Source organism: Scardinius erythrophthalmus, assembly GCF_964197995.2.
Source record: "Scardinius erythrophthalmus genome assembly, chromosome: 21".
Taxonomy (NCBI): Eukaryota; Metazoa; Chordata; class Actinopteri; order Cypriniformes; family Leuciscidae; genus Scardinius; species Scardinius erythrophthalmus.
The window spans coordinates 31339738-31358192 of record NC_138241.1 but is presented as its reverse complement, the minus strand read 5'-3'; the positions used below and the strand labels follow the sequence as shown (position 1 = coordinate 31358192).

General features: G+C 36.0%; 1 protein-coding gene across 2 annotated transcripts in view; it reads left to right on the top strand.

The window, feature by feature from the left end:
* marchf5 (membrane-associated ring finger (C3HC4) 5) overlaps positions 1–15928 on the top strand; it is a 30110-nt gene extending 14182 nt beyond the window's left edge. Inside the window, exons 2-7 of one of the 2 annotated variants that reach the window (XR_014029022.1) lie at positions 2454–2656; positions 10219–10349; positions 10428–10611; positions 12157–12323; positions 13456–14772; positions 15551–15928. Coding sequence is in view for 1 of the 2 variants with exons in the window: in XM_081350216.1 (XP_081206342.1) it covers positions 2454–2656; positions 10219–10349; positions 10428–10611; positions 12157–12323; positions 13456–13572 (802 nt within the window). In the remaining variant the exon portion in view is untranslated. Of the gene's footprint in view, positions 1–2453; positions 2657–10218; positions 10350–10427; positions 10612–12156; positions 12324–13455 lie in introns of both variants that reach the window. The other variant, XM_081350216.1, reaches the window with a different exon arrangement.
* The last annotated feature ends 2527 nt before the right edge of the window (positions 15929–18455 follow it).

The window sequence follows — 18455 nt, the reverse complement described above, 5'->3', positions numbered from 1 at the left end:
TAGTTTATTTAAATTGTTTATTTTTTGTATATTTAATTTTTTTTTAATTAGTATTTATTTTTATTAGAGCTGGGAATCTTTTAACAACACCATGATTCAATTCTATTTTATTTGATTCAAAATATCATTAACTTACAACTAAGACAAGAAAAAATGTAATCTGTATTGTTAAACCCTGTCCTCTCTAATGAAAAATGTATTAGTAGATGTATTATATTTTAAGTATTTAAAAAAATATATTATTAATATGTAGTTTATTTATTTATTTGTGTAATATATTTAAATATTTATGCATCATTTAAATTGTTTATTATATTTTGTATATTTTTAAATGTTATTAGTGATTTAATTTGATTTATTTGTGGTTTAAAGCACACTCGTTAATTAAAGAATTATGATGTATCTGTGAATCATTTTTCTTTCTCAAAACAGACAAAAATCTCATCATGTTCTCATATGTCATACATTTTGCTGTGGATAATATAAGCTGTAGTTTGAAACTTTACCCTCGTTGAGTGAAGGCAAACAAGCTTAAATCAGATTCTGTTTCACAGCACAATTTGTTTCTCCTGGTTTATTAGCTGATAATCTGGTTGTCTGACCTTGACGGTACACCTTAATGAACACAGTTAGAGTGAGGGGCGACGGCCAGATGTCTCGCGTTTCACGCGGATGATTGTGTTTCTGATGTTTGTCATGATGGTGGCTGGGTTACTGGAACAGGAGAAGCAGATTCTTAAGAAACATGGAGAACTCCTCTCCTTTCGTCACTCTTTATTTTACTATCTATGATAGTTGCTTTCAGGACAGAATCATTCTAGACACAATCTAAAATTACTTTCTAGTTCTGTTATCCGGTACAAAATAGAATTGTAAATCTAAAAAAATGGATATTTACAAAAATTGTACTCATCTTCCACCCGTTGCTTGTTTTGTAAATACCGATACTTTTTTATTTAATAAAGTATTTTTTGGTAACTATAAGGTCTCATTTTTTCTCATTAGTTAAGGCATTAACTAACATGAACCAACAATGAACAGTATGTATTTACAGAATTTATTAACCTTTGTTAATGTTTTAGTTCACAGTGCATGAATAATTAACAGATGCAACTATTGATCTTAAAAATTTTGTAAATGTTGAGATTAACATTAATTAAGATTCATAAATGCTGTGGGATTGTTCATATTATATAACAAATGAAAACCTCATTGTAACGTGTTACCAGATTCCCCCCCCCCCCCCCCCCCCAAAAATCAAAACAGAAAGATTTCTCTGAGATTTTAACATCTTGAAAAATGACACTGTGTTAAATTGAGATCAGGTCATGTTTTATAGAAGATGAAGAGGTACATGAAATTACAAATCTAGGCTTTCTTGGGTCTGCGATGGTTACAGGAGGTTCACGATCCCGGTCACCTGAGCCGCTCTTCATCCCTCATGTTTTATTCAAAAAAAACGGACAGAACGGAAAATCTGGCGCAGGAACCTGAGAGAAAGTCTCTGTCTTTCCTCCGACAGCGCAGAAACACTGACAGATTTGCCATGGATTATTTACAGGATCGACATTATTATCGTGATGCTGGACATTAAAATAAATAATATTGTCTTCTAAAGCATCCTTTTGTGTACACTCTTAGAAAAAGGGTTTAATGGGTTTCTATATAGAAACACAATTCTTGACACAATTTTAAAGAACGCTTTATGCCACTAAGGTTCTAAATAGAGAAATGTCTTATGCATAATGCTTTCAAGTTTAACAGGCTATTTTAAATTCATAAAATTTAATTAAAATATTTGTTTTTTGGGGTTTTTTGCATTTAGTTTTAATTGATTCACTTTGCATTAATTTTTTATTTTAATTCAATTTTATGAATGTAAACTGAATCAATTAAAACTAAATGCATAAAATGATCGGGAACACCTAAAAGGTTCTATGTATGAAGCGCCTGACAGAAGCCTTTGATTTCTGCATATAATCTTTTCTTCTAAGAGTGTAATCAGAGATTTGCCGCAATAATCTAAAAATTAAATTAAATGATTTTAATTGTTTTTAAATTATCTTTATTTGCAAAAAATGGTCATTTGGAATTGTGCATGCAATTGTGATAATTTGAGTAATTTATTGGCATATTATTTAAATTCAATAAACCCCTAGTAAATAAAACTTAATTTATCTTGAACACATTGGTTTGGAAATGTTCATGATCTGGTTTCATTTGTGCTTAGTCACTGACCCATTTTACTCTGCAGTTTTCTTTTTTTCCCTTGATACTTTAAAGAGTTGAACTATAAAAATAACTCCTGCAGCTGTAGTCTGCTGAGCCTTGAACTTTACACAATAACATGACAAACTTTCTCCTCACCTTTATGTTTTTATACTCTGAATCATAGTAGGAAAGCATAGCAAGCCAAGTGCTGATGTCTCTGTTTTTTTCCGTGTGTTTTACAGGAGTTGCTGGGTGTGTTTTGCCACAGATGAGGATGATCGTACAGCGGAGTGGGTGCGCCCGTGCCGCTGTCGTGGTTCTACTAAGTGGGTTCATCAGTCGTGTCTTCAGCGCTGGGTTGATGAGAAGCAGAGGGGAAACAGCACCGCACGCGTCGCCTGCCCACAATGCAATGCTGAGTACCTCATCGTGTTCCCTAAGCTTGGTATGACAGCTATTCAATGCTGAAGTGTCAGTCAGCTTTTAAAATCTGATCTTGTACCAGTGTTTAATATACAATATATGGTCAGGAAACCTGTTGTTTTTGCAATTATGTTTGATGATGTAGTGACACTTTAACATGTTAAAGATTAAATATGTTTAACACAGTTAACCTGCACTACCGTTCCAAAGTTTGGGGTCGGTATGATTTTTAAATTTTTTTTTTTTTTTTTTATCTCTTATGCCCACCAAGGCTGCATTTATTTGATCAAAAATAGAGTAAAACAGTAATATTGTGTAATATATATATATTTTTTATATTTTAAAATTTAATTTATTCCTGTGATGGCAAAGCTGAATTTTCAGCATCATTACTCCAGTCTTCAGTGTCACATGATCCTTCTGAAATCATTCTAATATACTGATTTGCTGCTCAAAAAACATTTATTATTATTATTTACCAACTTTGAAATCAGTTGTGCTGCTTAATATTTTGGTGGAAACTGTGATACATTTTTTTCTGGAATGAATAGAAAATTCAAAAGAACAAATTTTTTTTTGTTACATTATAATTTTTTTACTGTCCCTTTTGATCAATTTAATGCATCCTTGCTGATTAAAAGTAAAAATTTATTCTTTTTTTATCTTCTTGACCCCAAATTTTTGATCAGTTGTTTAATATCATAATTATCGTTATAGTTTTTGTTCTTATAATTTTCTGTGTGAACAGATCCTAAGAACATTTTTGTTGAGGTTTAAGGCAGAGTTTGATTTTAAAATGTCTGTTGTAACGCTCTCATACTTATGTTGTGAAATAAGGAAGGATTGTAAAGCTAGTTTAATGGCTAATTAAAGCTGGGTAGGCAATTTTTTCATGAAAACTTTTTGTTATACTGGCTGAAACTCTCTTCACATCCTGATAGCAATCAATAATAAAAGTGGTCTTAATATTAAAACATGTACAATACATATATATTTTGAGGAAGTCTCAGGACCAAAAAATGTTTGTCCAACCATTCAAATTCGTTTCGAATGCATTGATAGGATGTCCTACCTGCCTGTCCACATAGGTATTCAACATAGGCATCAGCGTGTTCAGTAAGGCTAGAGTAGTAGACAGACAGTCACCGAGCGCCACAAACAAACAGCAGCCTCATTTACAGTTCCTCCTGAACTAAAACATCAAGCTTATGCTGCGTTCACGCCATATTGTAACCGTAATTACGAGATGGCAACCCGTGACGTTCTGCGGATTTATGCTTTTCTATGTCAGCACTATCAACGCTGAAATGAAACTGCAGCAGTCAGGTGGTACAAGTCAGCTCTGGTTGTGTGCGTTCATGTGTTTTGAAGGTAGTGTGGCATTAAAAATGCTCTGAAGGGGGGATGGGATCTCAGGCTTTCAAAGCTAGCTTGCTATTGCTAGCTTCTCTGAAATTGCCTACTCTACCTTTAATGGCCAAGTTGAAAGTGAAAAAATTCAATGCATCGTCCCTGCCCTTGCTGGGAATATAATAAACAGTTATACATACCACACATTACAAGCTGAATTCTAGACATTCGTGACATGCTTTCGCTTTTATAGACTTTATCAAACTTCATCAAATGTCACTGCAGTAGTTATGAATAGTTGCATGTTTTTTTATACTTAGTAGGTCAATCCTGATTCCAGAGAAATCCTTCTTTTGATATTGGTGATGAGGATTTGCTTGTGATTCCAGTAATCCGCTGCTCATGAAACGAAATGTCATTTTTCATCCTCTTGTGTTTCATCGCTTATGTAATTGATCAGGTTAGAGTATAACAGCATTAGTTTCTCTTCACGGTGTGCTAATACTCTTCCTCAAACTGCATCTCCAGAGGGCCAGTCTGTCGTCCTCTCTCGCTCTCCGTCTCTTTCCACAGCAATAGGGTTATTCTGGGATACGGTTGTCAGGGTGACCGTGGCCGGCTGTGAAATTGCTTCAATCATCCCCGTTCAACTTTCAAACTTGAGAAACTAGTGGCCCTGCAGGAGCAGGATTGGACACCCCTGGACTAGAGATTGTGCTGATTTGACTGAAGGAAGATTCTGACATGAGGAATGTTTTTCATAAGGTCTTCTTGTAATGTTGGTAACAAAGATGAAAGTCCTGATGAGGCATATTCAGTTGTCAGATTTCAGCAGCCCGCAGACAAGAACGTCTTTTCACATCAGACTGACGGGAAACTGCGTGCACACATTACCTGCATAACAATGCAGTGCATACTTCATTGTGAAGTAAAAATGTAACGAATTATTACTTCACAAACACTCTCATTCCTTCCATGGGACACATTGTGTTCATGTTCCGGGCTCAGTGTTTGCTGGATTTTATATTTAGGGTATAATAATGCGTGGTTTCTTGGTGGATGCAGTACTCCATTGAACCCATAGAGTTATTCAGAGGCGTCACTAGGCCCTTTTTAGGGGGGCTTCAGCCCCCCTAAACTTCTGCCCAGCCCCCCTAAAAAATATTTGATTAATATATTTTTTATCGCTTCAGTCCCCTTTAAAAAAACTCATTTGAAACGGCGGCAAGCTGCGTCAAGTTTCGGCTCCTCCCCTTATCTGAGTCTGCTTGGATTTAGCGCATTTTTCAATCTGCAGGTGCGCTGAGCAGAGCGAGGTGTGTCGTGAGTGCATTTATTGATAGATTGCTATGATATTACATCTGCATCGGTGCAGTTCTTTGTCATTTATGCATTGCAGTTTACATAATGTAATGTTACTGGAGCATTGGGAGCAACACGGGAAGGTTCGGTTTCTCATCCAATACCAATACGTTTCGCTGCGTTCACCTTCAGCCCTTATCAGTGTGATAGTTGTTTTTTTCTACAAAACAAAAATGAAGCGATTAACACCCATGAAAACATACTTTAGAAAACGATCATGATTTATTTTAATTTACTTTTTAAACTTTAAAACATATTATTTTGTATTTCGTTATTACATTATGCTGCCATGCACAGAAATTATTAAAGACACACATCATTGTCTGAAAGCACTAGATGGCCTTGAGAGAGAAACATCATGTGGAGTTATTTTGTTTTGTATTAATAAATATAGTTTTGTATATATATATATATAATATAATAATGTATATATATATATAATATAATAATGTATAATAATTAATATAATATATAATAATATAATAATAATATAATAAAATATAAATATAATAATGAATCAGTAGAAGTGTATACATATATTAGAGTAAGAGTAGAGTAAATGGATTTGTGGTTTTCTTTTAAGCACTTGATTTATAGAAGTGGCAAATTGATAATTCATGTTGTTATTTTTAATAAATAGAAATAAATATAGAACAGATTAATCATATTGCCAATAGACAGTTACATTAATACACGTTTAGCTGGTTAGTTAAATGATTTGAAATTAAATAGATTTTCAAGGGGTGACTTGATGAATAACCAACCGTATTGTTGATTACAAAGGCTAAAAAGCTTAAAAAATAAAATAAATAATTTATATTTCATTGTAGATGGACTTAGTTACCTAGCTTTCCTGGTAGCTTTGTCTGAGAAAATGATTCATAAATCAACCTATCAGTTGACCCTATGTTTACTTTCTTCACTGACAGACAAAAATTAAAAGCCTGTATCAGTCAAAGCTCAGCTTTAGGAGGGGAAAAGACAGAGCAAGATAAAAACAAAGAGAAAAAGAGTGTGATGCTGATGAGGTGAGAAAAAAACAGCTGCCCGCACATGGTTTTAAAGCTATTGTCATCCAATTTTTTTGACCTTCAAAACATCTTAAAATGCACATATGTAGATCAGAGAAATCAAAATTTTCTCGGGGGAGCATGCCCCCGAACCCCCCTAACTACCTCACATTCGGTACCTCAGTGATTATAAAACCGTGCCATATGCATGTTACTGGATGAATGAATGAAACTACTTAATAATGAGCATTAGACCATAAACTAACTTTGTTTTTTTTTTTTTTTTTTTTTTTTTTTTTATACATCATACCCTCATTCGGGGCTGAGCCCCCCTAAAATGAAAATCCTAGAATCGCCCCTGGAGTTATTTCATGTATAAAGCCTTCAGACGTAGCCTGGTGAGCCAGACCTACATCAAGATGTTGGGTCTGGGAACACACCATTGGCAGGGCTCCATCCGAGGGGCGGGATCAACGGTTGTCTTTCAAATTCCCTCTGCACGCAATAGGATAGCGCTACAACCAACCAGAGCGTTTTCCCACCAGCGGAGCTAGCTGATAGATTAAACTTTTGCCGTATCCGGTCGGCAAAACACCGAACACATCTTCCTTTATTAAGAATGACTTCAGTGCCGTTCTTTGCTCTTTTCTCAAAGAAAAGCTTAACTCCAAGTCTTAGAGTCGCGGCCAAAGCCGATTCGAGAGCAGGGAATTCACGCGGAACCGTCACAACTCTGCCGTCATTATGTTAAGCCCGCCCACCGACTCTATACACGATGTGATTGGTCTGACTAGAGTTTGTTTTTTCCAGCTCAAGTCAACGGAGAGTTGCTATATGACACTGGCTGCAAAATAAATGTTGCTGCCGCTAGGGTGCGTCTAGATCTCTAGGCTACTTCAGACCTCCAAGTGATTTAAATGTCAATTTATTTCCTTTTCCCTACGTGAAATCAGTTATTTAGACAGGAATTTTTTTCTTTTTTTTTAATATTGTCACATTTTCACACATGCATCTGTCCTGCTCTACTCAGTGATGAAGACAGTTGGGCTGTTTCGAACCCTAGTGAGCGGTCTACTCTCTATATGATGTCTATTCACTGCTGTATAGAAGGTACTACATTTGGTTTGAGACTTTTTCCAACTGTTAAAAAAAGGATGTTCTAAGTAGGTTCTCTGAATTCGGCCTAAATCTTAATCTTAAAAGGCAGCATCATTTAGCAGTTGTGTATCTGCCTTTATATGATATTTTACATGATTTTATTTATATGATGCCTTTAAATGCTCCCTAGGTAGGTCACTATGGTTTGAAACTGAGTCTTTTAGAGAGTGGTATTGAATGGTGTGCTATGCAATTGCTTTGAGCTAAGTGGCAGACACGAAGATGATGAAAGAACATCTGTCTTTTTCAAATATAATACTCCTGATTAACTTTCAAGATGTTCTTCTGACCTGTGCAGCTTGAGATGACATCACATTGAAGTTGTTTTACGCAGCTTGGCATTGGAGAGGGTTTGTAGGGAACAGAAAGTCCTTGTTCCACAGCAGTTCTTTGGCAGAGCAGCTCAGCTGGTGTGAAACGAGAGAGAATAGACTGCAGATGTATTCCTGCTAAGTGGAGTTTAGTTTTAATGATCTTAATAACGGAATCTGTGGCCGGCAGCAGAAAATGCCTGAATGTTTCCTGTTGCCAGTAGACATTAGGCTCTCACTGCAGCGCCAGAGAGAAAGTCAACCAGATTCCGGCGTTGTCATCAGAATATTCCATATTCATTTTCTTGAGAGGGGTCAGTGATCTCAACACACACCACACACACACCAGAAAGTGTCTGCTATGCATTTGAGAGCTGAATTAATATGCGTTGATGGCTAATTTACACATAGAAACTTCTCACAACCTTTACAGGAACTTTTTGGTCAGATGACGAATTTGTATAGATTTGTGTGTTGTTTGTTCTTTGGTTTTGTACTGCAGACAATTAGCCCATAAGTTTTCTCAGGCCTCAAAATGAGATAAAATAAAATAATATTTCTTTGTAGTTTAATTATAGTTCACTAAGTTTGATAAAGATTGCCCTGAGATTCATATTCATATATATATATATATATATATATATATATATATATATATATTTATTTATATATATATATAGTATCATTAGTATCATTAGTATGATACAGATTTACATATATGTATGTATGTATGTATGTGTATGTATATATATATATATATATATATATATATATATAGAGTATCATTAGTATGATACAGATTTACATATATGTATGTATATGTATGTATGTGTGTATCAGTGTATGTATGTATGTATATATATATATATATATATATATATATATATATCTGCATCATACTAATGATACTATATATACATACATATATATATATATATATATATATATGTAAATCTATATCATACTACTTAAAATGTTTTTTTTTTTACTGCAAAAAAATATACATTCTCTTAATTTTCTCTATGCAAAAAATAAATGTATTTTCTTAAAAAAATGTAGGTAAAATCTGAACTATTCTTGAGATGTTTCATGTTAAACTCTTTCTTTGGTTGGTAGAGCTGTGGTTGAGCACTGGATTAAAATGCTCTGTGTGTGATAAATGTTAAGTGGAAATGAAAATGAAGTCATGATTCAGCAGAGAAATGAGGAAATGAATGTCCTCTCCATTCTCCAGAGAGTCGTCCCAGACATCTCCTGCAGTGGAGGGTATTTATAGGTTGAGAGGAAAGCAGGTTGTAGGTCAGTAAATATTGCATGATTTCATTTCCACTTTTGAGTATTTCCTCATTCCTTTTTAGGAGTGTTTCATAAAGCATAGGTCATTGAGACTTGTGTGCTTTGCAGTGGCTGTAAAACTTAATTCATGAGTCATGTAGGATTTAATCATCATTGGTCACATATGGAACGAACGATAAAGTGATTACCACTCTTATCAACTTTGGTTGAATAATCATGACACAGTCAGGCTCAGGCCGAGTGATTGATTGTTTCTCATCAGAATAGCACCTTCTGCCCCCTGCTGGAGAGACGGAAACCAGAGTCACTCCTCCTTTCATTTCTGGATTCATCACCCTCTCTCGATCCTGCTGTGATAGTCACATGATTCAGACCTCAATATCAACCTGTTTTTTATATTTCGTCTCCCTCTTGTTGTGTGACATTATGTGTATAATACAGTATATATTGCTTAATATCTACATAAGGGTATAGAATAATTTATATTGTATTTATATTTATATACAGCTGCTGATTTGCTGCTCAAGAAACATTTTTTACAACGTCTTTGTGGAAACTGATGCTTTTTTCAGAATTATTTCATAGGAATATATAATTAATATAAAAAGGTCAAAAGAACAGCATTTATTTGAAATAGAAATCTGTTGTAACATTGTAAATGTCTTTACTGTCACTGTTGATCAATTTCATGCATCCTTGCTAAAAAATTAAATTAAATCACTGACCCCAAAATTTTGATTGGTGGTATATGTAGTTATAAACTGATATTCAGCTTATATTAACAGAAGTTTATTCAGTTATCATTGGAAAATATTATCGTGTATATCAGTCGAATTTCAAGATATCACCATTAGCCAGTAAAAAGCCCATTTCATACCGGAAGAGCATGTTTAAAAAAATTATTTGATCAATAATATGTTATGACAACATGTTTTTACATTGCTTTTACTCATCAAAGTAAGTTAAGCAATTTTCAAAAACAATTATGTTATACAAGATTCAACTAATTTCAGTTTGATGTAATTTAAGTTGAAATGACTTCAACATCCAAGTTGATTGTACTTAAAAATGAATGCAGCAACTTTTGTTGTGTCCAGGGCCGGTGGTGTATGTGCTGGATCTGGCAGACAGGTTGATCTCGAAGGCCTGCCCGTTTGCTGCCGCTGGAATCATGGTGGGATCCATTTACTGGACGGCCGTCACATACGGGGCTGTGACTGTCATGCAGGTGAGACGTCACTCACAGCGCAACTGATTTCACAAGCATTATTTGATTCTGAACAATCTGTCTGTGTTCGTCTCTCAGGTTGTGGGTCACAAGGAAGGTCTGGATGTGATGGAACGGGCCGATCCTCTCTTCTTGTTGATCGGCCTGCCCACCATCCCAGTTATGCTAATTCTGGGGAAGATGATTCGCTGGGAAGATTACGTGCTCCGCATCTGGAGGAAATACTCCAATAAGCTTCAGATCCTCAACAGTATCTTTCCAGGTAACAACTAGGGTTGTTATTTTTTACTAAACCTATGAAAACATTTTTGTTAATTGAAATAGAAAAAGAAAAAAATATTAGATGAACATCTTATTTCAGTTAGTTAAGGCAACATTTAAAATTTTTGTTTAGTTAATTAGGTTAAATAAAATAAAAAATAAATAAACAATGGAAATAAACTAAAACTGAAATAAAGATTAAATAAAACCCAAATAATAATAATGAAAAAAGACAAAAGCACATAATTAAAAAAAAAATACACTAAAATTAAAGTGAAAACTAAAATGACAAAAATAAAAAAGAATTCAAAATATTAATAAAAACTATAATAATATAAAAATGATATAATCTGTGCCTATATTACATAATTTTGGACATTCTTTATATTTATAAATGTTCACATACACACATGTATTTAATTATCCTTTGAATGCAATTATTATGTTTATTATTTAATAATTATATTTATTATATTATTTAAATATATATGGTTTAATATTTTAAATACAAATTCAGTGTTTAGTGTTAGGTTATAGACATTTCCTAATTTATCATAACCTACGATTTCTATCTACATCTTTTCTGCCATTTCTTTCTACCAACAGAAACAAATAAACAATTCTGTTGTCTTACTGGAAAAGTGAATTTTCCATTCACTAAAACAAAATGTATTGATTGCAAATGAAGTGTACATCAACACTTATTTTACACAATATTAATTCAAAATTCAAATGCAAGTAAAAATCTGAGTATATAAAATGGTGTCAATCACCAGTTGGCCTGTAACATGTTTTTATGAATTCTAACAATGCAATGTTATGAGAACATGTACGTGAACAAACATGAACAACGGCTTGAGACAGTTGACGGGCCAGCGCTGCATCGTCTCGAAAGTTTGAGCTTTTCCAATTTAATTATTCAGGCACAAGAAGGGAACTCAATTCGCCCTGTGTGGAAAGTTTTGTGTGCAAACACATATTTGAATTGAATTCTCTTTCTTGTCTTCTTGCGCTTCAACAGACAAATTCACATGATTTTTTTCAAAATGCCCCTCTCGGTATCCTTTACTAGTATCTTAGTAAACACAGTCAGCCATGGCTTAAATGAACGTAAATAGTAGATAAAGACACGCATGTGTATCAGTATCAGTACTGGACCAGCGCATTAGTCTTAAAGTGACAGCAGCCCAATATTCCTGCTGCTATCTGTGTTTGCTATGTTAATCAAACAACAAGACAAAGAAAAAATCACTCAATGCTCTTGACTGAATAACTTTTGTAAGTTTAATAAGGATTAAACAATGTTTATTTATACAGTGAAGCCTGTCCAGTGTTATTTTACATTTGATTATGTCTCTACCTGAAAACTACTGTTACTTGTCTCTATTAATGTTTTTAAATTATAATAGTTAGGCTAGTAGTTTTAGCTGTGGCATTGGCAGGTGTGGCAAACTTAAGGTTTTAGTCAGTTTTAGGCCCTGTTTACTTATATTGCTTACTACAAGATTTTGTGAAGTTGTCACTAAAAATGTTGTGTGATACGCAGGGATCGGCTGCCCAGTGCCCAGGATCCCGGCAGAGGCCAGTCCGCTGGCCGATCACGTGTCAGCCACACGGATCCTGTGCGGAGCCCTCGTGTTCCCCACCATCGCCACCATCGTGGGTAAACTGATGTTCAGCAGCGTCAACTCAAATCTTCAGAGGACCATTCTGGTACGAGGAATATGGTGGAAAACTATGGGCCAGATTTACTAAACTGGGCAGATTAGCATGAGAGCGCAATTCCAAAAACAGCGCAGATGGGAGTGGAAAGTTCTGCGCGTGATCTATCGACAACACACAAATTAAAGAGCACAGAAGCAGCCGGATAATTTCCATAATGACCAACACAATCAATAAAGAGCAGCGCGAGTTAGTGTCTGGTTTAGCATGCTTTTTTGACGATTTATAATGTTGCAAATACCAGTAAATTGACTAGCGCAAACCTACAAAAAAAAGTAAATCACCTTGCATGATTCATTGAAATACTCTCCTCCCATAGATTTTGCGATTGAAAGGGAAACTCCTTAGCCTAGAAATCTAGACGCACCCTAGCGGCAGCAACATTTATTTTGCAGCCAGTGTAGTCTAGCAACTCTCCGTTGACTTTCGAGCTGGAAAAACCAAACTCTAGTCAGGCCAATCACATCGTGTATAGAGTCGGTGGGCGGGCTTAACATAATGACGGCAGAGTTGTGACGGTTCTGCGTATATTCCCTGCTACTTGAAAACTAAGAATTGGCGGCTGCTGCTGGCGAACATCGGTCTCTCGAATCGGCTTTGGCCGCAACTCTAAGACTTGGAGTTAAGCTTTTCTTTGAGAAAAGAGCAAAGAACGGCACTGAAGTCATTCTTAATAAAGGAAGATGTGTTCGGAGTTTTGCCAACCAGATACGGCAAAAGTTTAATCTATCAGCTAGCTCCGCTGGTGGGAAAACGCTCTGGTTGGTTGTAGCGCTATCCTATTGCGTGCAGAGGGAATTTGAAAGACAACCGTTGATCCCGCCCCTCAGATTGAGCCGTGCCAATGGTGTGTTCCCAGACCCAACATCTTGATGTGGGTCTGGCTTGTCAGGCTAGAAACTCCTACAGATGCATAAGCAATAAGATCAGCCGCAAAAATAACCCTGTCCACGCCTTTTCAGCGCTAATTTTTCACTGCGTGTCTTTAGTAAATCTTGACAGTAGTTTTTCAACGCCAAAAGAGGGTTTGCACGGGCGCAAGCTGTTAGTAAATCTGGCCCCATGTCTATGATATATGCAGATGTTCCCTCATACTGATGACCTTTATCTCTCCTTCTCTCAGGGTGGCATTGCGTTTGTGGCTATTAAAGGGGCGTTTAAGGTCTATTTCAAGCAGCAGCAGTATCTCCGACAGGCTCATCGCAAGATCCTTAATTTCCCCGAGCTGGAAGAGGCCTGAGATCATCAACCGATTCCATCCACCGGCATTCTGATTTCACGCAGCTTTAAGAGACACTACCGCGCCGCCACACTACTGGACATGTTTTACAGACGCTGGATTTGGTTTTCTTTTCCCTGTGAATGTGACTATTCTGTTTGGAGTTTGAACAGTGATTCAGCTTTATTTCAGTCGACATAATCAGACAGTCGTGTGTTACTTATTTTATGGGCTTTGACCTTTTAAGAAAGCGACTGAGGAAAAATAAATATTGAAAGAACGTTTTATATTAATAAGTGATTGTTTTATATTGAATTAGAAATGTTCAGGTGAATCCACATCTTTCTGAAGCTTTAAAGTATCCTTAACATGCAAACGACAACATGCCGTTTCACGTCAAGCACTTTTGCTGATTCTTCCTCCACTAATTAGCCTAACAAATTGAATATTAAACATTAAAGGCAAACATAAATATCTAAAGCAGTTCATAATGAGCTAATAAAATAACCTTTATTATGTGGTGGTTCTTCTCAGATAAACTGCTCAAAGAAATTTACCCATTTTACCCAAAAATAAAATATATTTTGCTTAGGATTTTTTTTTGTTTCAATATGAATTAGATTTAGTATGTATCATATACTACTGTATAATATACTTACAATTATGCTTAACAAATGAGATATTTCACAAATCAAAAAACTGCAAAAAATCCTAACAATAGGCTTTTTGAAACAACATTTTTAAGCTTTTGTGAAATTCATTGTCTCGCCTGCCTTCACATAATTTGATCAGCCGATCATCTTTATTTTCCATCTTTGTAGTGTTGATGTCTGAGTTTCAGGGAGTCACTTTTATAATTCAGAAATCATGTGATAATTTGATTTAATCTGTTAAGAGCCTTGTAGAAACTAAGAATCCAGTCTGAGTGTTTGGTCCTTGATCGATTACTCTATTAAAACATTATGGTAACCGGATGCCTCATAACTGCTGTTAATAAACCCATTTCATAATAGATAAATGGCCTATGGTAGAACAGTGAACTTTTAAGAGTAATAGTGGCCTTTTTGTTACACCACGACAATATGTGTGTCTTAAAGGTCACATGGTCCAGATGGACAAGTGTATTTGGTGAACATGCCAATTTTTTTCTGAATCATTGTGTTTGATGACTTCTGATTCAAGAAGCACATCTGGGAGAAAAATGTATATAAATACAGTGCAGTAATGGCATACTGAGCAACAGTACACTAAAGTGGGAATTTATTAAACATCATCTAGTGTGCATTGAGAGGCAGGTGTTTTATTTTAAAAAGCTTGTGTAATTAAAGGTGCAGTAAGCGATTTCTGAGAAACACTGTTGATATTTTAAATCAACCCAAACAGACACACCCCTCTCTTCATTGCTCCGCCCCCAACAATGCCTGAACACGCAATGCAAGAGTGGATGTGTCTTTATCATAGCTGAAGCGAAGCAAAATAGTGCTTCGAGAAAAATAAAGCAAAGATGGCGAACGAACGACAAGGAAGAACAAAAAATGAACATACAGTACTCAAGAGTAAGAGTTGGTTGTTAGTCAACAGCAGCTCCAGACAGACAGTGACCCTAAAAACTGTCCCGTTACTACAGCTAACATTACAACAACAGCATATCTTGGTCCTGTGAAACACCAAAACCAATGTTACTCAGTTATGGAGCAGAAACAACAACTTTGGCGTCCGGTTTCAGGTCTTGCAACTTAGGTCTCTCCAGCACTGGAAAGCTTTTCTAATATTAACACGTGTCCTAAAGCTCTTGCCTGATCATAACCCTTCTTTTCCCAGTGATATTCCTCTGACCTTTTCTCTTTTGTAATGTCTCTCAGCCATCTCTCTTTCTACAGTCTTTCCTCTTGCTCACTCTCTCTCCTCCCCCATCATGAGTGGACACGCCCCCTACTGCTGATTGGCTACAAGTGTGTTGTCGCGCTCGGTTTGATCCACTTTCAACAGCGTTTCCCAGAAATCGCATACTGCACCTTTTAACTCCGCTTTACTCCTAATTAGCTGTTCGAGTATTATTTGTCCATAGAGCTACAGCACATCATTAGAGGATAGACGTAACACTGAAAGAACATGCTTAATGTTGACGTAGTTGCTAAAAATAGTGTTTATCTACACCAACTACAAGACAGTTATTCTGTTGCCTAAATATGATTTTTCAGCATTTAATTGTGCTGTATAATTTCCATGGCACAATAATGTCTCCTGTTGTACAGATGAAGCATAATGCCAAATACAGAAAATGTATGTTGTATAAATGGATGAGTTGTACAGATACGGCTTCTGAATTTATAGTTTCTGGTTGATTTATGTAAATAAATGTATTTTTCCAATGCTTGACTGTGTGTTGGGCAGTTTGAGTTTTTATCTTGGACTAAAAACCAGGAGGATTTTAAACGCATGTCTCTTAGCTTTGAGATCAATTACTAGTGTACTCCTAAAATCTTTAGCATCAAGATGCAGAATTGCTACCCTTCCCTGTAGTATTATTTTTCAGATAATCAGACTTGCCTTATTGGTTGATCTATGTTCTTATGCACAGCTCCCTTAAGCTAATGGGTTGTAATGTGTGTGTTGATGCTTTCGCAACAGAACACTCTTACATTCTTTATCTTTAAGGAGGCTATATGTAAAAAAAAGGAAAATTATTGAGAGCAGGAAACCATTTAGGAATAAATGTATTTAAGGGTCATTTGAAATACTGAAATATTGACTCACTATATAAAATATTATCCAATATATTACAATATTATATAATATTTTACCCAATATAACCTATAACTTCTAACCTATTATTTAATCTATAAGAAAAAAAAACATTAAAATATTGATTTGCTTATGTATATCCAATATGCATTCAAATACAATGAAATAAGTTTAAGTTCAGATAAAAGTTTAATTGTCCTTACATTACAATGTATTAAGTAAAATTAAATTGTACAACTACACTCACCTAAAGGATTATTAGGAACACCATACTAATACTGTGTTTGACCCCCTTTCACCTTCAGAACTGCCTTAATTCTACGTGGCATTGATTCAACAAGGTGCTGAAAACATTCTTTAGAAATGTTGGCCCATATTGATAGGATAGCATCTTGCAGTTGATGGAGATTTGTGGGATGCACATCCAGGGCACGAAGCTCCCGTTCCACCACATCCCAAAGATGCTCTATTGGGTTGAGATCTGGTGACTCTGGGGGCCATTTTAGTACAGTGAACTCATTGTCATGTTCAAGAAACCAATTTGAAATGATTCAAGCTTTGTGACATGGTGCATTATCCTGCTGGAAGTAGCCATCAGAGGATGGGTACATGGTGGTCATAAAGGGATGGACATGGTCAGAAACAATGCTCAGGTAGGCCGTGGCATTTAAACGATGCCCAATTGGCACTAAGGGGCCTAAAGTGTGCCAAGAAAACATCCCCCACACCATTACACCACCACCACCAGCCTGCACAGTGGTAACAAGGCATGATGGATCCATGTTCGCATTCTGTTTACGCCAAATTCTGACTCTACCATCTAAATGTCTCAACAGAAATCGAGACTCATCAGACCAGGCAACATTTTTCCAGTCTTCAACTGTCCAATTTTGGTGAGCTCGTGCAAATAGTAGCCTCTTTTTCCTATTTGTAGTGGAGATGAGTGGTACCCGGTGGGGTCTTCTGCTGTTGTAGCCCATCCGCCTCAAGGTTGTGCGTGTTGTGGCTTCACAAATGCTTTGCTGCATACCTCGGTTGTAACGAGTGGTTATTTCAGTCAAAGTTGCTCTTCTATCAGCTTGAATCAGTCAGCCCATTCTCCTCTGACCTCTAACATCAACAAGGCATTTTCGCCCACAGGACTGCCGCATACTGGATGTTTTTCCCTTTTCACACCATTCTTTGTAAACCCTAGAAATGGTTGTGCGTGAAAATCCCAGTAACTGAGCAGATTGTGAAATACTCAGACCGGCCCGTCTGGCACCAACAACCATGCCACGCTCAAAATTGCTTAAATCACCTTTCTTTCCCATTCTGACATTCAGTTTGGAGTTCAGGAGATTGTCTTGACCAGGACCACAACCCTAAATGCATTGAAGCAACTGCCATGTGATTGGTTGATTAGATAATTGCATTAATGAGAAATTGAACAGGTGTTCCTAATAATCTTTAGGTGAGTGTATATGACTGTTATGATGCTTACATTGTACAATAAGGATTATTTTAAAGAGGCCATATTATGCCCTTTTTCAATCTTGATTTTGTTTGTAGGGTCTACTAGAATAGGTTTCATACTTGAATGTTAATTTTATTTTTTTTACATATTTGATATTGTTGCAGTACCTCTCTTCCCAGTCTGCCAGTAACGCTCTGTTGAGTTCCTGTCTCTATGAAGCCCCTCCTTCTGAAAAGCGCAATGTTCTCTGATTGGTCGACTGGACCAGTGTGTTGTGATTGGTCCGTTTCAAGCGTGTTTCGGAAATGCCACTGCTCTTATCATAACCGCGAGTTTCAATACACAACTAAGCAACTAGGCCCCGCCCCTTTATTTAGCATATGCCTTGGGCGGGATTTATTCACACTACAGTCTGTTCCCAGAAAAAAAACTCAAGACTACAATTGAGGCGTTGCAGGGAATATGAATAATTCCTCGTGGAATCTAGGTCAGGTAAAACTAACCCTGTTTAGATTTTTAGCTGGACATGCCATCAGTTGCAACACTAGATATAATCATAAGATAAATAAATCCAGATAAATAAAATAACTCATGAAAACAAGTAATATGCAACTGGAAACTTTATCACTTTTGCAGTTGTAAAACTGCATCACTGTGCACTGATGAAGTGAAGGTTGAAATTATTTTTATGGTAATAACATAC